The following is an 18,745-nucleotide window of genomic DNA, read 5'->3' as shown; positions in this document are numbered from 1 at the left end:
AGGAGATATATATCCTTAGGGGAAGAACCCAGGGTCGGCAGCTGCCGAGCACCGTGCCCCTAAAACGCTTAACACGTGAGAAAATCTCGCCTCCTATAAACGCCACTCGGAGGAATTCCAGCCGAAGTAAAGCGCACTTGAGGATGAAACCTCGAGCGACATAACAGAGACAGAGAGGGAAGAGCTACCGCCCAGTAGGGTCTGGACATCCCGCGGGGGATGAACGAGAGCCCGGACCCGCCCGGGGCGACGGCAGTGGCTCCCGCCGGCGATCCCGGTCCTGGAGCTGCCGCCGCCGCTTCGGCGGGAGCGGAGACTGCCGGGAGCTTCCGGCGGGAGAAGGCGGAGGAGGGAGGCGGAGGCAAGCGGAATGCGCCGGCTGCTCGGAGCGCCCCGGCACTGGGAGGCTCCGGACGCGCCCGGGTCGGACGCGGTGGCCGGGGAGGGCCTTGAAAGTGGCTGATATTGTTTTATTATTAATAATATTAATTTATTTATTTTATATATTTTATTAATGCGCTTTTCCGACTGGTGTCGCTCTTCCCACGGATGGCGGCGGGGGAGCCCGTCCGCCACTCGGGATGAAGGAGCGGACAAGGCGCTGCGCTCCCCGAGGAGAGCGGAGCGAGGCCGGCAGCGGGACCCTTGTGCGGGCCCTGCGGCGGGTCCGGTCACCGGCCAAACGGCAGCAGCGTCTGGGTGAGCGGCGACGGGCATCGCCGGCAGCTTCCCGAGGAAGGTCGGGGCTCCAGCTCTGCCAGCCTCCCGGAGACAGAGGTGGAAAGGGACGGCTTTAGTGTCCGTTCCCCGTTCTCTGAGCCTTCCCCCGTTATATTTGGTGGATGCTGAAGGTGATGTGCAAAAGCGAAGACTAAGCCCTGCGGCGCTGGACGCTCCCCTTCTTCGTTCCCCACCGGCATTCCCTACTGTAGGACCGGTGGGACCCATATGCGCAATCCCTCTCTTGGTGATTAGGGCACTCTTTACTGAGAAGCTGTTTTCAAAGCTTTCGGTCTCAGAAGGCTTTGAAACCAGAGCCCGGCTTTTCTGTGCCGTGCTCTAACGCGAAACTGCGTTAAAGAGGCGAGAAGGGCCCGAAGACAAATACGACGATGTGATTTCGGAGCTCGCCTGCATTTTGGGAAGAGACGGGCTGTTCCCTCCTGATCCTGGTCGACGGAGACAGTCACCTTGAGCCGTCTGATGTGAAGCTGCTGTGTGGCACTTTCCTTCTCGGAATGGTAGAGCTGGAAGTGTCCTTTGTAATAGAAGCGATTCTGCCAGAGCTGCTGCTTCTCCCTCTCTTACCAATTCTCCATTTCTTGTCTCAAACTGTAACTGAAGTCATGCTCTGATTTCAGCGAGGGTCGAAATAAGCGTTCCAAACATCTCTCGAAAAGCCTGTGTGTCCCTCCGCTGTCTAAAGAACGACAGGAGATGAACCTTTTGGTTTGTATTTGCCCTTGGGCTGTACCTGCTTTTCTATGAGTCCAGCGGTCGCTCCGTGAGCTCTGATGGACAAACTGAACCTCAAATGTCGAAACACATGGTTACTGTTTTGCAGGTCTTTAACTAGGCTTTCATCCCTTCCTGCCTAAAGAAGGAGGCTCACAGTAGCGCCCAGGCGCTTGGCTTTCAGTGTGTCAAGGTGAGTAGTTTGTACTGATTTTTCTTTACAGATTCTCGATGTAGATCACCTCTCCACGTCTTGCTGCTCAGTCAGAGGCACTGGGCATGCTGAGACAGACCAAAGGTGAAGTAGCTAAACTAAATCTTCCACCAACTCAGGTGCTTTTTGCAGGATCATCTCAGCTTTTTCTTGTGACATTTATGGCTTCTCATCATAGAGATGCAGGTGGTATAAAAGGCAACTTAGTTGTCTGTATGTGGTAGTAGTGCGATGCTACAATGCTTAAGGATTTGCTAATGTCATCCACTACCCCACTGCTACTCAGGTAGTAGCTGCACTTCATCAGAATATGAGAATCTCTCACGGACTGGATTTCAGGAAGCAAGAAACAACTCTTCCTGTAGGTGATCCTGGATTCTTTAACTGTTTCTTTGCATATGGAACCATTTTATCACTAGCTAAGCTCAGATCTCCGGCATTGTGGGACCATTTAGAGAAGCTGCTACTTGGTGGATATGAAAACGATACACACAAGGGTTCAGACCACAGGAAAAAGGACACCGTGTCGAATATCCTTGACGTCAGTGCTTGTCATCTCATTAACAGCCGTTTTACTGATTTAAAACATCCTAGGACGTTTTACAGACAGCAAGCTTAACCTAGACCCTACTACGGCTCTTAAGATACTTGTAAATCAAACTTGTTGACCTCGGCATTATATTTGGCATAAAATATTTCTCCGGAGAAGATCTACTTATTCAAGGTAAGTGAATTAATTTAGCAAGAAGATAAGCAGGGAAGGAAAAAAACTCCAACCAAACAAAACAAACTCACAACAAAAATTTAAAAAACAACGCACCAAGCAACAAAATCAAACTAAAATATCACTAAACAAAGAAACCAACCAAACAAACCAAAACAACTTAGGCCAAAACTCGAAATGTTTCCTGCTTAAACACCTCTCGCCCTGGGCTCACATGGATCAAACATCATTCATTTGTTGATAGAAGACCTGACTCAGCATCGCTTCCTTTCCACGAGTGAAGATGGTGATCTCTACCTAAATCTTTATTTCCTTTTGGTACAGAAATTAAAACGAGCTGATGAAAAACTCCGAGAAACTCAAGAGATCAGGAAAGCATCTCCAGATTACATTGGCAAAAATCGTGCTGTGCAGCATCCTTCTTGCCAGTTCTCTGTTATCAAAAAGATCAATTCTGTTGCCTGCACCTGGAAAAAGTTAACAAATGCTGTTCTACTTAGTAGGATGGACTTGCCTGTGCCGGTTTTCCTGTGGTCTGTGATAATGAGAATGTGAGTCTGCAGACCTAAACCACGAAAGAGGACAAAATCCATGTGGGCGTTAGGAATGACATAGGGATGTGCTAATGGGCTTAATAAATCCGAATCCTCGGCAGCAGCGAGGTCTGCCAGAGGGTCCTTTTGCTGTTTAGCGTGGCCTACTCTGTCCGAGAGACGTGCTGGAGGGAAAGCCCACTCTTTATCTTGGAAGCCTAATTCCGCCAGGATTTGGGATATGAAATGTTATCTGTCTGAATGTCTTCCTCGAAGAAAAAAACCCGCAACTTGTCGGAACAAGGAAATGCAGGTAAGTTACAAAGAAGCAGTAGGAAGAGTTCATCTTTGCATTGATGGCATAAGCCAGACAGAAAAAAGCATCAGGGATGAATCTGGAATCAAGGCATCATTAATGTCCACGGAAAGCCTGACAACCTTCAGCGACAGGTTTCCATATGAACCAGCGACACCACGGAGCTCAGTCCATCAGGAACACGAAAAGGTCAGTAGCACAGTGGTACTCATTAATGTTTTGAACCGTGGTTTGTGTACAGGGGCTACAGAGGTAGTGGCAGAGGTTTCTCTTATCATTAGTCCGCCTGAGGGGAGTGTTGTGACCGGGGAGCCGGCGTGACACACAACCAAGTTGCTGACTGCGAGGCCCCGGAAGGGTGATGTGAATGTGAATGAGAGCAGACGACGAGAGCTGTGTGGCCAGGTGGAGGATTTTTCTATGAAACTACAAATGGTAGTAAAAAAAATTCTCCCACAACTACACAAAGGGCTTTGCCGGGGTGGGAAAGGGGAGACAGCTTTTCTTTATTTTTTTTTCCCTGCTGGGCCATGTGGTTGTGGTGGGGCAATGTCTGCGTCCTGTGACAGTGGTCCTCTCCTCTGAATGGCACCGAGTAGGCCTTGGGGATTTGTCACGGGGAGGCTGAATTCGAGTAGAGAAGAGTCTTACCGAGGAAAGGAGTTGCTGTGTAGAACACAGACTATGTCATTGGTGAAGAACTGGATAATGTCTGCCTAGCTGGAGATCTCTGCCCGTGAGTACAGAGGTTCTTACTGTATTCTGGCAGAGTTTCTCTGACTGAAAAGAAAAGCAAGCGCTTGATATTCATCTTGCAGCTGGAAAATAACTCCTCATCGAGGTATATGAAGGGCGCTCAGGAGCTGTGGTGGCCCCGTGGTTTTTTTCAGCCTTCTTGTAGGGCTGATGTGATGGGCTGTAATGAGTTTCAGTCCCCGAAGGAAAGACTCCTCTGGTTGTTTAGTATAATCAAAACCTTTTTGCAAAAATGTCAAAGTGTCTGCGGCTTGGGCTTGTTTATTAGAGGGTGGTGGATACTCTTTATTGAGCTAACAGAGGCTGAAGAGTGTCTTCTTCTTCAAAAAGGGGAGGGGAGGGAAGAGAAGAAGAAGGGACGATCTCTCTGTCTTGCACGAACTGCAGAAAAGCTGGAAGTTTATTCCTCACCGGGAGAGATGAAGGTTGGCAGCGAAAAGGAAGGAGAGCGCTTGTCAAAAGGCATGTCCGTGCTCCATGTCAAGAGTGATGTAATCATATGAAAAACTACTTTGTTAAAGAGACAAAGCAGAGGCAAAAAGAGAAGCAAAAGAGAAGGAATTAGGGGCAGGACAGGGAAGAGAAGATCATGAAAAACAATGGAAGGAAGGAAGGAAGGAAGGAAGGAAGGAAGGAAGGAAGGAAGGAAGGAAGGAAGGAAGGAAGGAAGGAAGGAAGGAAGGAAGGAAGGAAGGAAGGAAGGAAGGAAGGAAGGAAGGAAGGAAGGAAGGAAGGAAGGAAGGAAGGAAGGAGGGAGGGAGGGAGGGAGGGAGGGAGGGAGGGAGGGAGGGAGGGAGGGAGGGAGGGAGGGAGGGAAGGAAGGAAGGAAGGAAGGAAGGAAGGAAGGAAGGAAGGAAGGAAGGAAGGAAGGAAGGAAGGAAGGAAGGAAGGAAGGAAGGAAGGAAGGAAGGAAGGAAGGAAGGAAGGAAGGAAGGAAGGAAGGAAGGAAGGAAGGAAGGAAGGAAGGAAGGAAGGAAGGAAGGAAGGAAGGAAGGAAGGAAGGAAGGAAGGGAGGGAGGGAGGGAGGGAGGGAGGGAGGGAGGGAGGGAGGGAGGAGAGAAGGAAGGAGGGAAGGAAGGAGGGAAGGAAGGAGGGAAGGAAGGAGGGAAGGAAGGAAGGAAGGAAGGAAGGAAGGAAGGAAGGAAGGAAGGAAGGAAGGAAGGAAGGAAGGAAGGAAGGAAGGAAGGAAGGAAGGAAGGAAGGAAGGAAGGAAGGAAGGAAGGAAGGAAGGAAGGAGAGAAAGAAAAGCAAAGAAGAACGAAGTAATAAATGGAAAGGAGAAAGGAAGAAACCATAAACGGATTTGGTGAAATGTCTCTGACGTTGTCACTATACACAAAAAGGAAAGGAAAGTGAGAAAGGAAGAAAGGAAGCAGGCAATCAAGAATACATAGAAGAGAAAATAGGAGAAAGGCAAAGAAGGAATATATGCCAGTCAATCAGCAAAGAAGGAAGGACGAACAGAGGCAGACGAGACAGTCGAGATGACCAGCACGAACTTACCTCTAGATCTTGAGCAGAGTTGGTCCCTGGCGACCTCTGCCTTGCTTACAGCACCTTGGTCCTGCGTTTATATCCCATAATTAAAGCTGATTCCTTCGAATTTGGTGATCGCCGCGGTGCCTGAGGCGCCCGACGACCTGCCAGCAGGGGAACAGAAAAGGATGGAAAAGAAAGAAGAGGGGAATAAAAGACAGGACATGGTGCAGCCAGGGGGGAAAGGAGAATGAAGGGAAGAAATAAGAAAGGGAAGAAAAAAACTCAGAAAAAAACTAGAAAAAGAGAAAACTGATGAAGGAAAGAATCATAAAGAAGGAAGAAAAAGGACGAAGGAAAGAGTACGACAGAACGACAAAAAAGGCAAAGAAAAAGAGAAAAAAACCGAGGAGCACGGCGGAAGAGACGTCAGAGAAGATGCCGGTACCGGGGCGGAGGAGCAGGCTCTGTGACGGAGCGTGTGAGGCGGCGGAGCAGCGCACGGTGTCGCTGCAGGCTCAGGAACGGCGTCTCGGCGTGTGGGCGGCTCCGCGCCGGTGCCGCGGAGAGCCCGGCTGGAAGCGCGGGGGGGCGGCGCGGGCCGGGCAGAGCAGCCGGGGTGTGCGGGCGGCGGCGGGAGCCGTGCGGCGCCTGTGCGAGACCGGCGGCGGCGGCGGCGATGGGCGAGTGTGTGTATGCGGTGTTGCGGGTGCTGGTGCTGCAGGCGGCGTGGGCGCTGTGCGGCGGGCAGGTGCGGTACTCGGTGCCGGAGGAAGCCAAGGCCGGCACGGTGGTGGGCCGGCTGGCGCAGGACCTGGGTCTGGAGGCGGGCGAGGCGGAGGCGCGGCGGCTGCGGCTGGTGGCGCAGGGCCGGCGTGCGAGCGTGGAGGTGAGCGGGGCGAGCGGGGCGCTGGTGGTGAGCTCGCGGCTGGACCGGGAAGAGCTGTGCGGCAAGAGCGCGCCGTGCGTGCTGCGGCTGGAGGTGCTGGTGGAGCGGCCGCTGCGCGTCTTCCACGTGGAGGTGGAGGTCACCGACATCAACGACAATGCCCCCGTCTTCCCCGCCGCTCGGAAAAACCTCAGCATTGCGGAATTCACGACACTGCCCGGTTCTCGTTTCCCTCTGGAGGGCGCGACGGATGCAGATATCGGAGCGAATGCGCAGCTGTCCTATACACTCAGCCCCAGCGAGCATTTCAGAGTAGAAGAAGAAAATGCTAACTCACGTTCTAAGTCCCTGTTTCTGGTACTCACGAAATCTCTGGATCGAGAGAAGGTGCCCGTGCATCGATTGGTGCTGACAGCGACTGACGGGGGCCGCCCACCTCTGACGCGCACTGTGGAACTCGTGATCTCGGTGCTGGATATCAACGACAACCCACCTCAGTTTAACCAGTCAGTGTACAATGTAGTTTTACCCGAGGATGCTTTAGTGGGAAAACTGGTGGCACGAGTGAATGCCACCGATCCGGACTTGGGAATATATGGACAAGTGATTTATGAAATTGATACTGTTGTTCCTCCCTCGGCCGCGGATGCTTTCAGCATTGATATAAATACTGGGGAGATCAGACTGATGGAAGCCCTGGACTTTGAGACAGTTATGATATACGATCTAAATATTAAAGCAAAAGATAAGGGGATTCCGCCGCTGTCAGGTCACTGCAAGGTGGTGGTGGAGGTGCTGGACGTGAACGACAATGCGCCGGAGGTGTGGGTGACGTCGCTGTCGGTGCCGGTGCCCGAGGACGCGTCGGTGGGGACGGTGGTGGCTCTGCTGAGCGTGTCGGACCGGGACTCGGGGGCGAACGGGCGGGTGCGGTGCTGGGTGTGGCCATCGGGGCCTTTCGGTCTGGAGGCGACGTTCGCGGGGTCATACTCGCTGGTGCTGCGGGAGGCGCTGGACCGGGAGCGGGTGTCGGAGTACGAGGTGGAGGTGCGTGCGGAGGACGGCGGGTCGCCGGCGCTGCGTGCGAGTCGCGGGGTGCGGGTGCCCGTGTCGGACGTGAACGACAACGCGCCGGCGTTCTCGCAGGCGGTGTACACGGTGCTGGCGCGGGAGAACAACGCGGCGGGCGCGGAGCTGGCGCGGCTGTGGGCGCGGGACCCGGACGAGGCGGGCAACGGGCGCGTGAGCTACTCGGTGGCCGAGGGCGGCGTGGGCGGGGCGGCGGGCTCGTCGTCTGTGGGGGGCGGTGGCAGCGTGTGGCGTCCGGCGTCGAGCTACGTGTCGGTGGACGCGGAGAGCGGTCGTGTGTGGGCGCTGCAGCCGCTGGACTACGAGGAGCTGCAGGTGCTGCAGTTCGAGGTGCGTGCGGTGGACGCGGGGGAGCCGCCGCTGTGCGGCAACGCGACGGTGCAGCTGTTCGTGCTGGACGAGAACGACAACGCGCCGGCGCTGCTGCCGGCGGCGGGCGGCGGTCCGGAGCCCGGGGCTGTGTCGCTGGAGGCGTCTGCGGCCCTGGGGTCGGGGACGCTGTGGGCGTGGGCGGCGTGGGGGGCGCCGGCGGGGCAGGTGGTGGCGAAGATCCGCGCGGTGGACGCAGACTCGGGCTACAACGCGTGGCTGCGCTACGAGCTGTGGGAGCCGCGGGGCAAGAGCCCGTTCCGCGTGGGGCTGTACAGCGGCGAGGTGAGCACGGCGCGGGCGCTGGAGGAGGCGGACGGGCCGCGCCAGAGGCTGGTGATCGTGGTGCGGGACCACGGCGAGCCGGCGCGCTCGGCCACGGCCACGCTGAGCGTGTCGCTGGTGGAGGGCGCCGAGGCGGCGCTGGCGGCGGGCGCGGGCTCGTCGTCACTGGTGGCGCGCTCGGCGGTGGGCGGGGAGAGCGGCTCTGGGGCGACGGCGGCGACCAACGTGTGGCTGGTGGTGGCGATCTGCGCCGTGTCGAGCCTCTTCCTGCTGGCCGTGGTGCTGTACGGGGCGTCGCGCTGGGCGCCGCGGGCGGCTGTGCTGTCAGGGCCCGGGCCCACGACGCTCGTGTGCGCCAGCGAAGTGGGCAGCTGGTCGTACTCGCAGCGCCACAGCCGGAGCCTGTGCGTGGCGGACGGCGCTGGCAAGAGCGACCTGATGGTTTTCAGTCCCAACTTCCCGCCTCCGCCGTCCGGCCCCACGGCCAGGGACACGCAGCCGGAACCGTCCTCTCTTCTCGACACGGTCAGTACCCCTTTGCTTCCCTTTTTGCCTCTTTTCTCCAGCCCCTTGTGGCGGCGCTGCTGGGATCCAGGCTCAGTTCCCGCAGCTCGAGGGCGGTGGGTGTTTATTCGGTGCTTAATGATGTCAGTGACACCTCTGCATCTGCCGCTGCGTCCTTGTCGGAGGCTTCCCCGGCTGACGTTGATCTGCTGGAACAATATATAGAGATACCGGCAGCCTGGAGTAGTTATGGTGCACAGCCGATGTTTGCTGGTCTGGGTGGGAGTTTCTGTCAGTTGCGCTGAGAGGTGCCCGAAGGTGTGAGCTTTACAGCCTCTTGCTTGCTGGTGTGCTGATTTTCCAAAGGAGTTCAGTGAAGTAAATGCAAGACAGTCAGGCTGTGGTGCTGCAAGTCCCTCGGGCACTGTGTACCCCCTTATTCCCTTTGCTGAGTGCTGACAGAGGTGATACCAGTCTGCCGTTGTATTAAAAACTGTCCTTCTCCTCTTTAATTATGCTCGTGAGGAAATGTGCTGCAAAGTGACAACTGGAACTTGAAGGACGAAAGTTCTGTGTTTTCTATATAAGACTCATTATGGAAGTAGGTAGGTTGTGGCAAATATTTTCTATCACCCTTTGGCAAGTATCATGTTCTCTAGTTAGTAGCATAAAGCATTCATGCAGAAGGCACATAATTCAAACAGAAATGTATTTTTCTTTTCATGCTGTACATGTTCCCAAGGTTGTGACTTGGCATTCCTGAGCAGAGAAGTTATATAAAGTATACGGTGGTCTTTTTTGATGTTCTTTCAAAATTTGTGTTAATGTCCACATCATCTTGAAAGCCCTGGAAATCCCCACTTCTGTAATAAACAAACTAAAAAATAACACCCGAAATCAAAGAATCACCTTTCCCCACCAAGTGTCAGATAACATTGTCCTACATGATCAGTGTCCTGTGTTACAGAGTGGTCCTCACCAACATTTTCTCTATGTCTTTTATGGTGTTTCATTGCTTGGAAGGGTAAGCAAATGTTGTGTTGAGTCTTGAGGCATGAAAGGAATTTCTTGACCTCTGGCACTGAGTACAGCCTGGGCATTTCCTGATGTGAAGGATGACCTTGAGTAGTGGGAAGACTTGAAATGCTTGGGAAGACCATGGGTCATGTTGTAAGAAAAGAAAATGAGGTTATATGTTTGTTCTGAGAACACATCTCTGACTGGGAAGTGGAAGATTCCTAAAGGAAAGGGTGAGGCGGAAGTGGAATGGAGTGTTCTTGCTGATGGTCATTTCCAGACTCTCAGGGTTTGGATTTGTAGGCCTCCTGCTCATGGGCCACTGTGTGAAAATTGAAATGCTCACACTGTCCTTTGAGGTTATGAATGTCTCCCACCAGAGACAACACTTGTGCTGCTGCCTACCTGATGTAGACCATGTGTTGGTAAGAGCTGGTGAGATGCAGAGTGTTGAATGTTGTCTGAAGAGCTGCTTGTTTCTAAAATGGTGTTGTGGGAAGGGAAGGTTTCAACACTTCTCCAAGCACTGGTGGACAGTCCTGAACAGTTTATGTGTTATTTCTTACTGAAAAATTGACCTTCTTCACTTCAATTCTGTTCAACAAAAATGTTATAGAAGGTGCAAATTGGGACTCCAGGGTTTTCCTTGCTATGATCTCTTGCCGAGTATCTTGCTGCTCTCCTTAGCATTATAATATGTTGAGAGAGAGGAGTGTTCTGCAAGGTTAAGTGCTAGAACATGGAAGTTTCTTCTCCTGCTCCCTCCATTCCCTGGGTTGTGGATGCACTGTCCTGGACAGAGAAGTAGTATGAAATATGCCGGAGTCTGTTGATGTTGTACCAAAATTTGTATCAATAACAGCATCATTTCAAAAGCTGTGGAAATAATTTTTAGTAAAGAAAACATACAACAATGCAGAGAATCACCTCTCCCAACAAACCCCAAGTCCTTTCTCCTACACAGTCACTAGAGACTGTTACAGTGTTGTGTGTTTTGGTTCTTATCCCAGAGCGTGTAATGATGTGGAGGGTGTAATTTCTGTGCACTGGCCTTCCCCTGCTTGTACCCTTGAACATGGTAAAGATGTTGTGTCCTCTTGTCACACAAGGCTCATTGTGATAAGTGCAGGAAATTTCAAACAGTGTAGAGTATCCCAGCCCTTGTTTTTTCTGACGCAAATTGTCTCAGTTGATCTTATTAGAGAAGGTGGGCTTTGGCCTTTGATATGGTTCTCTTGAAGAACAAGAGCCACGTGAACTGATCCCAGTCCTGTTCTTATTCCTGTCCGAGTTCTAATCACAGAACCTCTAATAACTGTAATGTGCAGCTCTGTGCTATTTCCTTGTGAGGTTGCTGAAAAGGAGGAAAGCATTTGTGGTGAAGGTCAGGTAGCCAGGAAGACACAGCTGGCTGCTGTGTGGCTTTTAAATGCTCCATACTTCTTTTGTGGTGATCATGAGGAAATACGAGGAGGTGCCAAGGCCTGGTTCACATGCAGAGTAGGGTTTAGATCTGGGACATGTTGCTGGAGTTGAGTGATGTTTGGTATTTTGGCAGTGATTCTGTGAATGGCACCAAGTAGGGCCTGGGCCCATGTCATGGGAAGAGTGAGTCTGAGTGGGGAAGAGTGTTACCTGAGGGAAATGGAGATGATGGGTAGGACATGGTCTGTGATATTGGAGAGGAACTGGAGAATGTCCTCCTAGACGTGGAGATCTTATTTCCCAAGGCATGGGATAGAGGATGCCTGTAGGAAATATAGAGAATAGGCCTAGAACACAAGGCTGCTTTCCTGGAGTCCTGTCAGGACATCCAGTACCTCTGCATATGCTTGCTTGCTGTTACAGTTTTCTGGGGTTTTACTCCTTGTGAAGTTACCTGCTGTATTGTAAGTATATGCCCTTAAAGGGTTTTCTTTGTTGTCGAATATTGTTGGACAATCAAAATGTTTTTGAAATTTGTATCATTGTATAAGCCTTCTTGGAATGCTGTCTCAGTCATTTCTGTGGTCTTGGTGTTGCTAGGGAGGGGAAGAAGTGGGCTCTGTATTCAGGATATTGTCAAACCTGGCATTTCAGTAATGTGGGATGGGTTCATCTGTTTTCTGCTCTTTGATCTGTTCTTTGTGTTTTCTGAGTGAGAACACTCACCCTCTTTTCTCCTCTCACATTGGCAACAGTGGATGAGATGCAGACGACAGAATATTGGCAACTGTAGGGTGGCAGATGTTTGGACAGTAATGCATCAGTCCCAGGGAAGGTTTTTGTACTTTCCTGGTCTGAGGTTGCTGTTGAGACAATGTCACCAATCTTCAGGTGTCCCTCCTGACTTCCCTGTGATAAAAGTGCAAAAGAGAGCACTAAACACAGTCCCTTACTTTCCAAGCTCTTGGTGAACGTATTTTTTTCTGTCCTGCATCCCCCCAAGTTCTTTATACCGTGAAGAGGAAATGTCCCTTAAAACCACTTTTCCTGTTCTCAAAATGTTTCTCTTGTTTTGAAGACAACACCAGTGAGGCTGCAGGTAAGTCACTCATAACTGAAGAGGCCATCTGTGAAAGTCAGATTTACCTTGGTTCCTGTTTGACTGTTGTATCTTCATGTTGTATTGGCTGAATGTTGCCTGGATTGAAATGCCTGTGTGATTGGAGCACCATTGCCTGCTCTCATTCCTTTCCTGCTGCTGCCTGGCACAGAGGGAGGAGGTGCAAGCAAGGCCAGAGGGAGAAGTGGCCTTAATGGATTTCTTGGAGTAGCTGTGTTGGGCATGCAGAAGATGTTCCCAGGGACGGTGCCGTGGTGTTACCTTGGAGGGTTTTTAATAACTCTGCAAGTGGAAAATGAGCCAGGCAGAAATGCATTTCCTCAAGGTAAATGAGGAGCATGATGTCACCGTGTTCTTGCGGCATTCTTGGAGAATTTTCATGCTGGGCTGTGATAGGTTTGATTTCTCTAATGAGAAATTCCCTGTGGATGTTTGTCGATTTTGCTGCATTTTTTGGTTAGATGTGCCTTTAGCTGGGATTTGGGGTTCTGTTCCAGAGGTAGAACGTCAGGTGAACAAAAGGAACAAACTTAATTCTGAGTATGGTGCGGACATTTGGAAAGTATTTTGTTACAGGAAGAAAATAATAATAGAGAGACAAAGACGGAAATGGAACAAGAGAGGAAGGAAAAAGAGCAGAAGGGGAAGGTGAATAAGGAAAGAGAAAGGAAAGCAAGAAAAGGCAAGAGAAAAAGAGACCAGCATAAGGAAATGAATAAAATTTAAACGGTCGGAGGAAATCCATGCAAATCCAAAGCAAGACAGAGAGAACGAAAGAACGGAAGGATGGAAGAAGAGAAGACACTACAAACGACCTGCCCAGCTCGCACCGAGCGTGTTCCAACACGCTGAGCGGAGTTAGTCCCAAACAGTCTCTCCGACACGGTCACAGTACCTCACTCCAGAGGCGGAAATAGCGGTGATGGCTCCGACTTTGATGGACTGAGAAGCGGAGGCGACTTGCGAGTGTCCAGCGGGAGTGAAGAAGAGAGGGGGGATGAAAAGGCAGGGCATGGTAAGGACGAAGACAAGAAAGACGGAAAAGGAGAAAGCAGGAAAGACTGAAGATAACACAGAAGGAAAAAAGCAGGAAAGAGAACGGAAACCCTCCCCCTCCTTCACTAAAAGAAATTGTAGTAAAACCGAAACAGAATAGAAGAAAGACAGCCGAGAAAGAGGAAAAAGGAAAGAAAGAAACATTTGCAAGGAAACAGGAGACAATAACGAAAAAGAAGTAAAAGAAAGGGGAGCCAGGGAAGGAAGAGACAGCAGAGGAGACCCAGATGACGGGGCAGAGATGCGGGGGCTGCGTGGGGGCGTGTGAAGCGGCGGAGCAGCGCACGGTGTCGCTGCAGGCTCAGGAACGGCGGCTCGGCGTGTGGGCGGCTCCGCGCCGGTGCGGCGGAGAGCCCGGCTGTGAGCGCGGGGGGGCGGCGCGGGCCGGGCAGCGCAACCGGGGCGTGCGGGCGGCGGCGGGAGCCTTGCGGGGCCCGTGCGGGGGCCGAAGGCGGCGGCGGCGATGGCGGAGTGTGTGTGTGCGGTGTTGCGGGTGCTGGTGCTGCAGGCGGCGTGGGCGCTGTGCGGCGGGCAGGTGCGGTACTCGGTGCCGGAGGAAGCCAAGGCCGGCACGGTGGTGGGCCGGCTGGCGCAGGACCTGGGTCTGGAGGCGGGCGAGGCGGAGGCGCGGCGGCTGCGGCTGGTGGCGCAGGGCCGGCGGGCGAGCGTGGAGGTGAGCGGGGCGAGCGGGGCGCTGGTGGTGAGCTCGCGGCTGGACCGGGAGGAGCTGTGCGGCAAGAGCGCGCCGTGCGCGCTGCGGCTGGAGGTGCTGGTGGAGCGGCCGCTGCGCGTCTTCCACGTGGAGCTGGAGGTCACTGACATCAACGACAATGCCCCCATCTTCCCCGCTGCCCGGAAAAACCTCAGCATTGCGGAATTCACGACATTGCCCGGTTCTCGTTTCCCTCTGGAGGGCGCGACGGATGCAGATATCGGAGCGAATGCGCAGCTGTCCTATACACTTAGCCCCAGCGAGCATTTCTCCCTGGATGTACAGAAGTCGAATGAACCAAATAATGAACCTGAACTTGTCGTAAGGAAATCACTGGATCGCGAGATGATGCCAGTGCACCGGTTGGTGCTGACAGCGACTGACGGGGGCCGGCCGTCTCTGACGGGCACGATGGAGCTGGTGATCTCCGTTCTGGATGCCAATGACAACGCGCCGCGGTTTAACCAGTCGGTGTATAAAGTGCAGCTGCCGGAGAATGCAATAGAGGGGGCGCTGGTGGGGCGGGTGAACGCTACAGATCCGGACGAGGGAAGTAATAGCGAGGTGACCTACACGGTGACGAACTTCTTTCCCCCGAGTGGAAGAGATGTGATTTCTATTAACCCAAAGACGGGGGAGATTCGTATCACCGGTACCCTGGACTTCGAAGATGTCAGTGTATTTAATTTTCGTATTGAAGCAAGAGACCAAGGGACACCTCCGCTGTCGGGTCATTGCAAGGTGGTGTTGGAGGTGCTGGACGTAAACGACAACGCGCCAGAGGTGTGGGTGACATCACTGTCGGTGCCGGTGCCCGAGGACGCGTCGGTGGGGACGGTGGTGGCCCTGCTGAGCGTGTCGGACCGGGACTCGGGGGCGAACGGGCGGGTGCGGTGCTGGGTGTGGCCATCGGGGCCTTTCGGTCTGGAGGCGACGTTCGCGGGGTCGTACTCGCTGGTGCTGCGGGAGGCGCTGGACCGGGAGCGGGTGTCGGAGTACGAGGTGGAGGTGCGTGCGGAGGACGGCGGGTCGCCGGCGCTGCGTGCGAGTCGCGGGGTGCGGGTGCCGGTGTCGGACGTGAACGACAACGCGCCGGCGTTCTCGCAGGCGGTGTACACGGTGCTGGCGCGGGAGAACAACGCGGCGGGCGCGGAGTTGGCGCGGCTGTGGGCGCGGGACCCGGACGAGGCGGGCAACGGGCGCGTGAGCTACTCGGTGGCGGAGGGCGGCGTGGGCGGGGCGGCGGGCTCGTCGTCTGTGGGGGGCGGTGGCAGCGTGTGGCGTCCGGCGTCGAGCTACGTGTCGGTGGACGCGGAGAGCGGTCGTGTGTGGGCGCTGCAGCCGCTGGACTACGAGGAGCTGCAGGTGCTGCAGTTTGAGGTGCGTGCGGTGGACGCGGGAGAGCCGCCGCTGTGCGGCAACGCGACGGTGCAGCTGTTCGTGCTGGACGAGAACGACAACGCGCCGGCGCTGCTGCCGGCGGCGGGCGGCGGTCCGGAGCCCGGGGCTGTGTCGCTGGAGGCGTCTTCGGGCTTGGGGTCGGGGACGCTGTGGGCGTGGGCGGCGTGGGGGGCGCCGGCGGGGCAGGTGGTGGCGAAGATCCGCGCGGTGGACGCAGACTCGGGCTACAACGCGTGGCTGCGCTACGAGCTGTGGGAGCCGCGGGGGAAGAGCCCGTTCCGCGTGGGGCTGTACAGCGGCGAGGTGAGCACGGCGCGGGCGCTGGAGGAGGCGGACGGGCCGCGCCAGAGGCTGGTGATCGTGGTGCGGGACCACGGCGAGCCGGCGCGCTCGGCCACGGCCACGCTGAGCGTGTCGCTGGTGGAGGGCGCCGAGGCGGCGCTGGCGGCGGGCTCGGGCTCGTCGTCGCTGGTGGCGCGCTCGGCGGTGGGCGGGGAGAGCGGCTCTGGGGCGACGGCGGCGACCAACGTGTGGCTGGTGGTGGCGATCTGCGCCGTGTCGAGCCTCTTCCTGCTGGCCGTGGTGCTGTACGGGGCGTCGCGCTGGGCGCCGCGGGCGGCCGTGCTGTCGGGGCCCGGGCCCACGACGCTCGTGTGCGCCAGTGAAGTGGGCAGCTGGTCGTACTCGCAGCGCCACAGCCGGAGCCTGTGCGTGGCGGACGGCGCTGGCAAGAGCGACCTGATGGTTTTCAGCCCCAACTTCCCTCCGCCTCCGTCCGGCCCCGCGGCCAAGGACACGCAGCCGGAGCCACCCGGTCTCCTCGACACGGTCAGTGACACTTCCTTCCTCGCCTCTCACCCCTTCCCCTTCTATTTCTTCTGTTCTGCTCCCTGGGCTGGCGTTACCGCCACCCCGGCTGAGGTCTGGCGGCCCGAGGGCGGTGGGTGTTTTGCGGTTATTTACGGATATCAGTGGTACCTTTTGATTTGCCTCCGCCTTCTTACCTGGGCCTCCCGGCTCTTGGTGATGAGCGGAGAGAACCTGCACGAAATAAAGGTGTAGTAGCACCCCCCGGGGGGACGGTCCGCAGCTGAGATTTTCTGTGGTGAACATGAAGTTTTCTCTTCTAGGCTTAAATCTTTTCTCCTTGAGACGGGAATTGCTCTCAGGTATCAGCTTTGCAGACAGCACTTGGTCGATGTTTTGTAGCGTTTCCATTCGAGATTAGTGAAGGAGTGCAAAACAAGAGGCTGTGCTGGTGACCCTGGCACTGTGTACTACCTGATTACCTTTGCCTTTGCTGACCGTGTTGGTATCACTTGTGATTTCTTCTCTGTCCTCATCTCTCCTTTTCCTCTACAGGAGATGGGAGGCAAGGTGACGATTTGGACTTCTGTTTTAATGTGTTTTCAGTCTCCATAGTGGGAGTCCCCTGAATTGGTTGGCCAAATAGTGTAATTATGAACACTGAGAAAATATTCTGGAGCTTTCCTGGGGTTTTGGTTCGGTTTTCTGTGGATTTTGTTGTTGATTTTGTGGCTGTTTTTTTTTTTTTTACGATTTTGCCCACATTATTTGTTAGCTGTAATAGTGAAATTGCGTTTGTGGCAGGAGAGGAGGCCTGATGTATGCACACCTCTTTTGATATTTTTTCAATATTTACATTAGCACCCCCCTTACAACTTCCGTGGAAATCCTCCTTTCAAAAGAAATAAAAATTAAAAATCTCTCAGTCAGTTTTCTCCTACACTGTAGATGTAATGTACTACATTGCTGTTCTCGTCAGTATGTGAGGTGCTCTTCCTCATTATGATATCAGTGCCCGTTGCCATGAGAGCTGTCCCGAGCAGAGCTCTGCAGCGAGTATTACTGACATGTCTGTAACATTTCTCTCTGAACTGCTGACCTGAAAGGTCAGCTGCAAAGAGTCTGATGAACAACGTGCATGTGATGCCTTCTGTGTGGATTTTACAGGGTTCCAGTTGCTGTCAAGGTAAGGAAAGTCATACTGATGTTTGAGGTGGAAAATTTTGAGTTGTCATTGAGGTGAATGTGGCAGTGACACTAATTAGGGCCTGTCCATATCATGATGTGAAAGAAGACCTTGAGCAATGGGAAGACTTGTCTGAGGGAACTGAAAGAGCATGGTCTCTGTCATGAGAATAGAGGAATGGGAGATGGTGACCTTTTCTCTAGAATCAACGTTGCAGAGTGAGGAATGGAGGATTCTTAGAGGAAAAGGGGAGGTAGGATGGGCACAAAGTGCTTTTGTCTTGGATCTTTCCCCAAGCTCCAAGGGTCTGGAGTTGGATGCCTGCTGGATCTCGAAACAGTATGAGGTATTGCTATAGCCAGAAAGTCCTTTGAGGTTATGAATATCTCCCATCAGAGACAGTCCTTTGTGCATACAGACTGGTGAACATTTTTGCCGCTGTTTTGGGGAAGTTTTTTTGGGAGGGTGGCACTTCAGCCTGCTGTCTGTGTGTATTGTAGGGCATCTGTAAGAGTTTCCACAGGTGTTGCCTTGGTGGATCTGTACTTCTTTTCAAAGAGGTCTTTAAAGGGCAGTTGAGGAGGTGGGTGTAATATTTGTGCATTCTTCTTCCCCTGCTTGTAGTCTTGCCCAGTTTGGGTAGACGTGGTGGGTCCTGTTATCACACATGGCTCATTCTGGTGTCTGCATAGACACACCAAACCTCCACATCGACAGAGCAGCCCAGCTCTGGTTTTCCACTGTAGAAATTCCTCCATCCAGTTGACATTTTTAGTTCACTTGTGTTTCTGCTTTTGGTTTGGTCTTCTTGAAAAAGATCTGTGGGGACTGAGATCTGAGCTGTTCCTGGCTGTAATGACAGAACCGTTAAGAACTCGAATTGTATTTGAAATTGCTGAAAAGGCACAAAGCAATCCAGGGGTGTGGAAGAGTCAAAGAGTGGATTTGCATCACTCCAAATACTCTTTGTGGCAGTCCTGAGGGGCAGTAAAGATGTGTAAATGTCCTTGGGAAGGAAATGGAGGATGTCTGCTGAGCTGTGGAGATCCCACACACCCGCGTGTAAGATGGAGGATTACAATGGAATACCTCGGGAATAGTCCCAGCACACAGTGCTGCTCTCCTGGGATCCTCTCGAGACTTTCAGAAGTTCAGCACATCTTAAGGCATTCTTGTTCTTTCTGATATTGCTGCTTGTGAAGACATTGGCCGTGTGTACCTGTAATTGCTTAGTTTTGATGTGGAATGCTGTTGGTCAAAGAGATGCTTTTTGAAATTTGGATCATGCTGATGAGCCTTCTCTAAGCCTTTCCTGCTCTTAGTCTTGCTGGACAGGGGAAGGATTTGTCTTGGTATTTAAGATTTTGCCAGAACTTGTGTTTCAATATGACAGAATGAGATCTTTTCTTTT

At 53.5% G+C, this 18,745-nt stretch overlaps 2 protein-coding genes across 2 annotated transcripts in view; both read left to right on the top strand.

The window, feature by feature from the left end:
* The first annotated feature begins 6,144 nt into the window (after window positions 1-6,144).
* The window catches only part of LOC139678983 (protocadherin alpha-C2-like), a 181,445-nt gene continuing 168,844 nt past the window's right edge, over window positions 6,145-18,745 (top strand). Inside the window, exon 1 of the mRNA XM_071570300.1 lies at window positions 6,145-8,631. Coding sequence (XP_071426401.1) covers window positions 6,154-8,631 — 2,478 coding nt within the window. The 5' untranslated portion in view covers window positions 6,145-6,153. The remainder of the gene's footprint in view (window positions 8,632-18,745) is intronic.
* Window positions 13,676-16,403, top strand: LOC139679143 (protocadherin alpha-6-like). Its single transcript, XM_071570573.1, has one exon. It carries the CDS (start codon window positions 13,692-13,694, stop codon window positions 16,401-16,403), a length of 2,712 nt encoding a protein of 903 aa, XP_071426674.1. The 5' UTR covers window positions 13,676-13,691.

This window comes from Pithys albifrons, chromosome 15, assembly GCF_047495875.1.
Source record: "Pithys albifrons albifrons isolate INPA30051 chromosome 15, PitAlb_v1, whole genome shotgun sequence".
Classification (NCBI taxonomy): Eukaryota; Metazoa; Chordata; class Aves; order Passeriformes; family Thamnophilidae; genus Pithys; species Pithys albifrons.
Note: the sequence above shows the minus strand (reverse complement) of the source record. Positions and strands in the feature narration are given on the sequence as shown.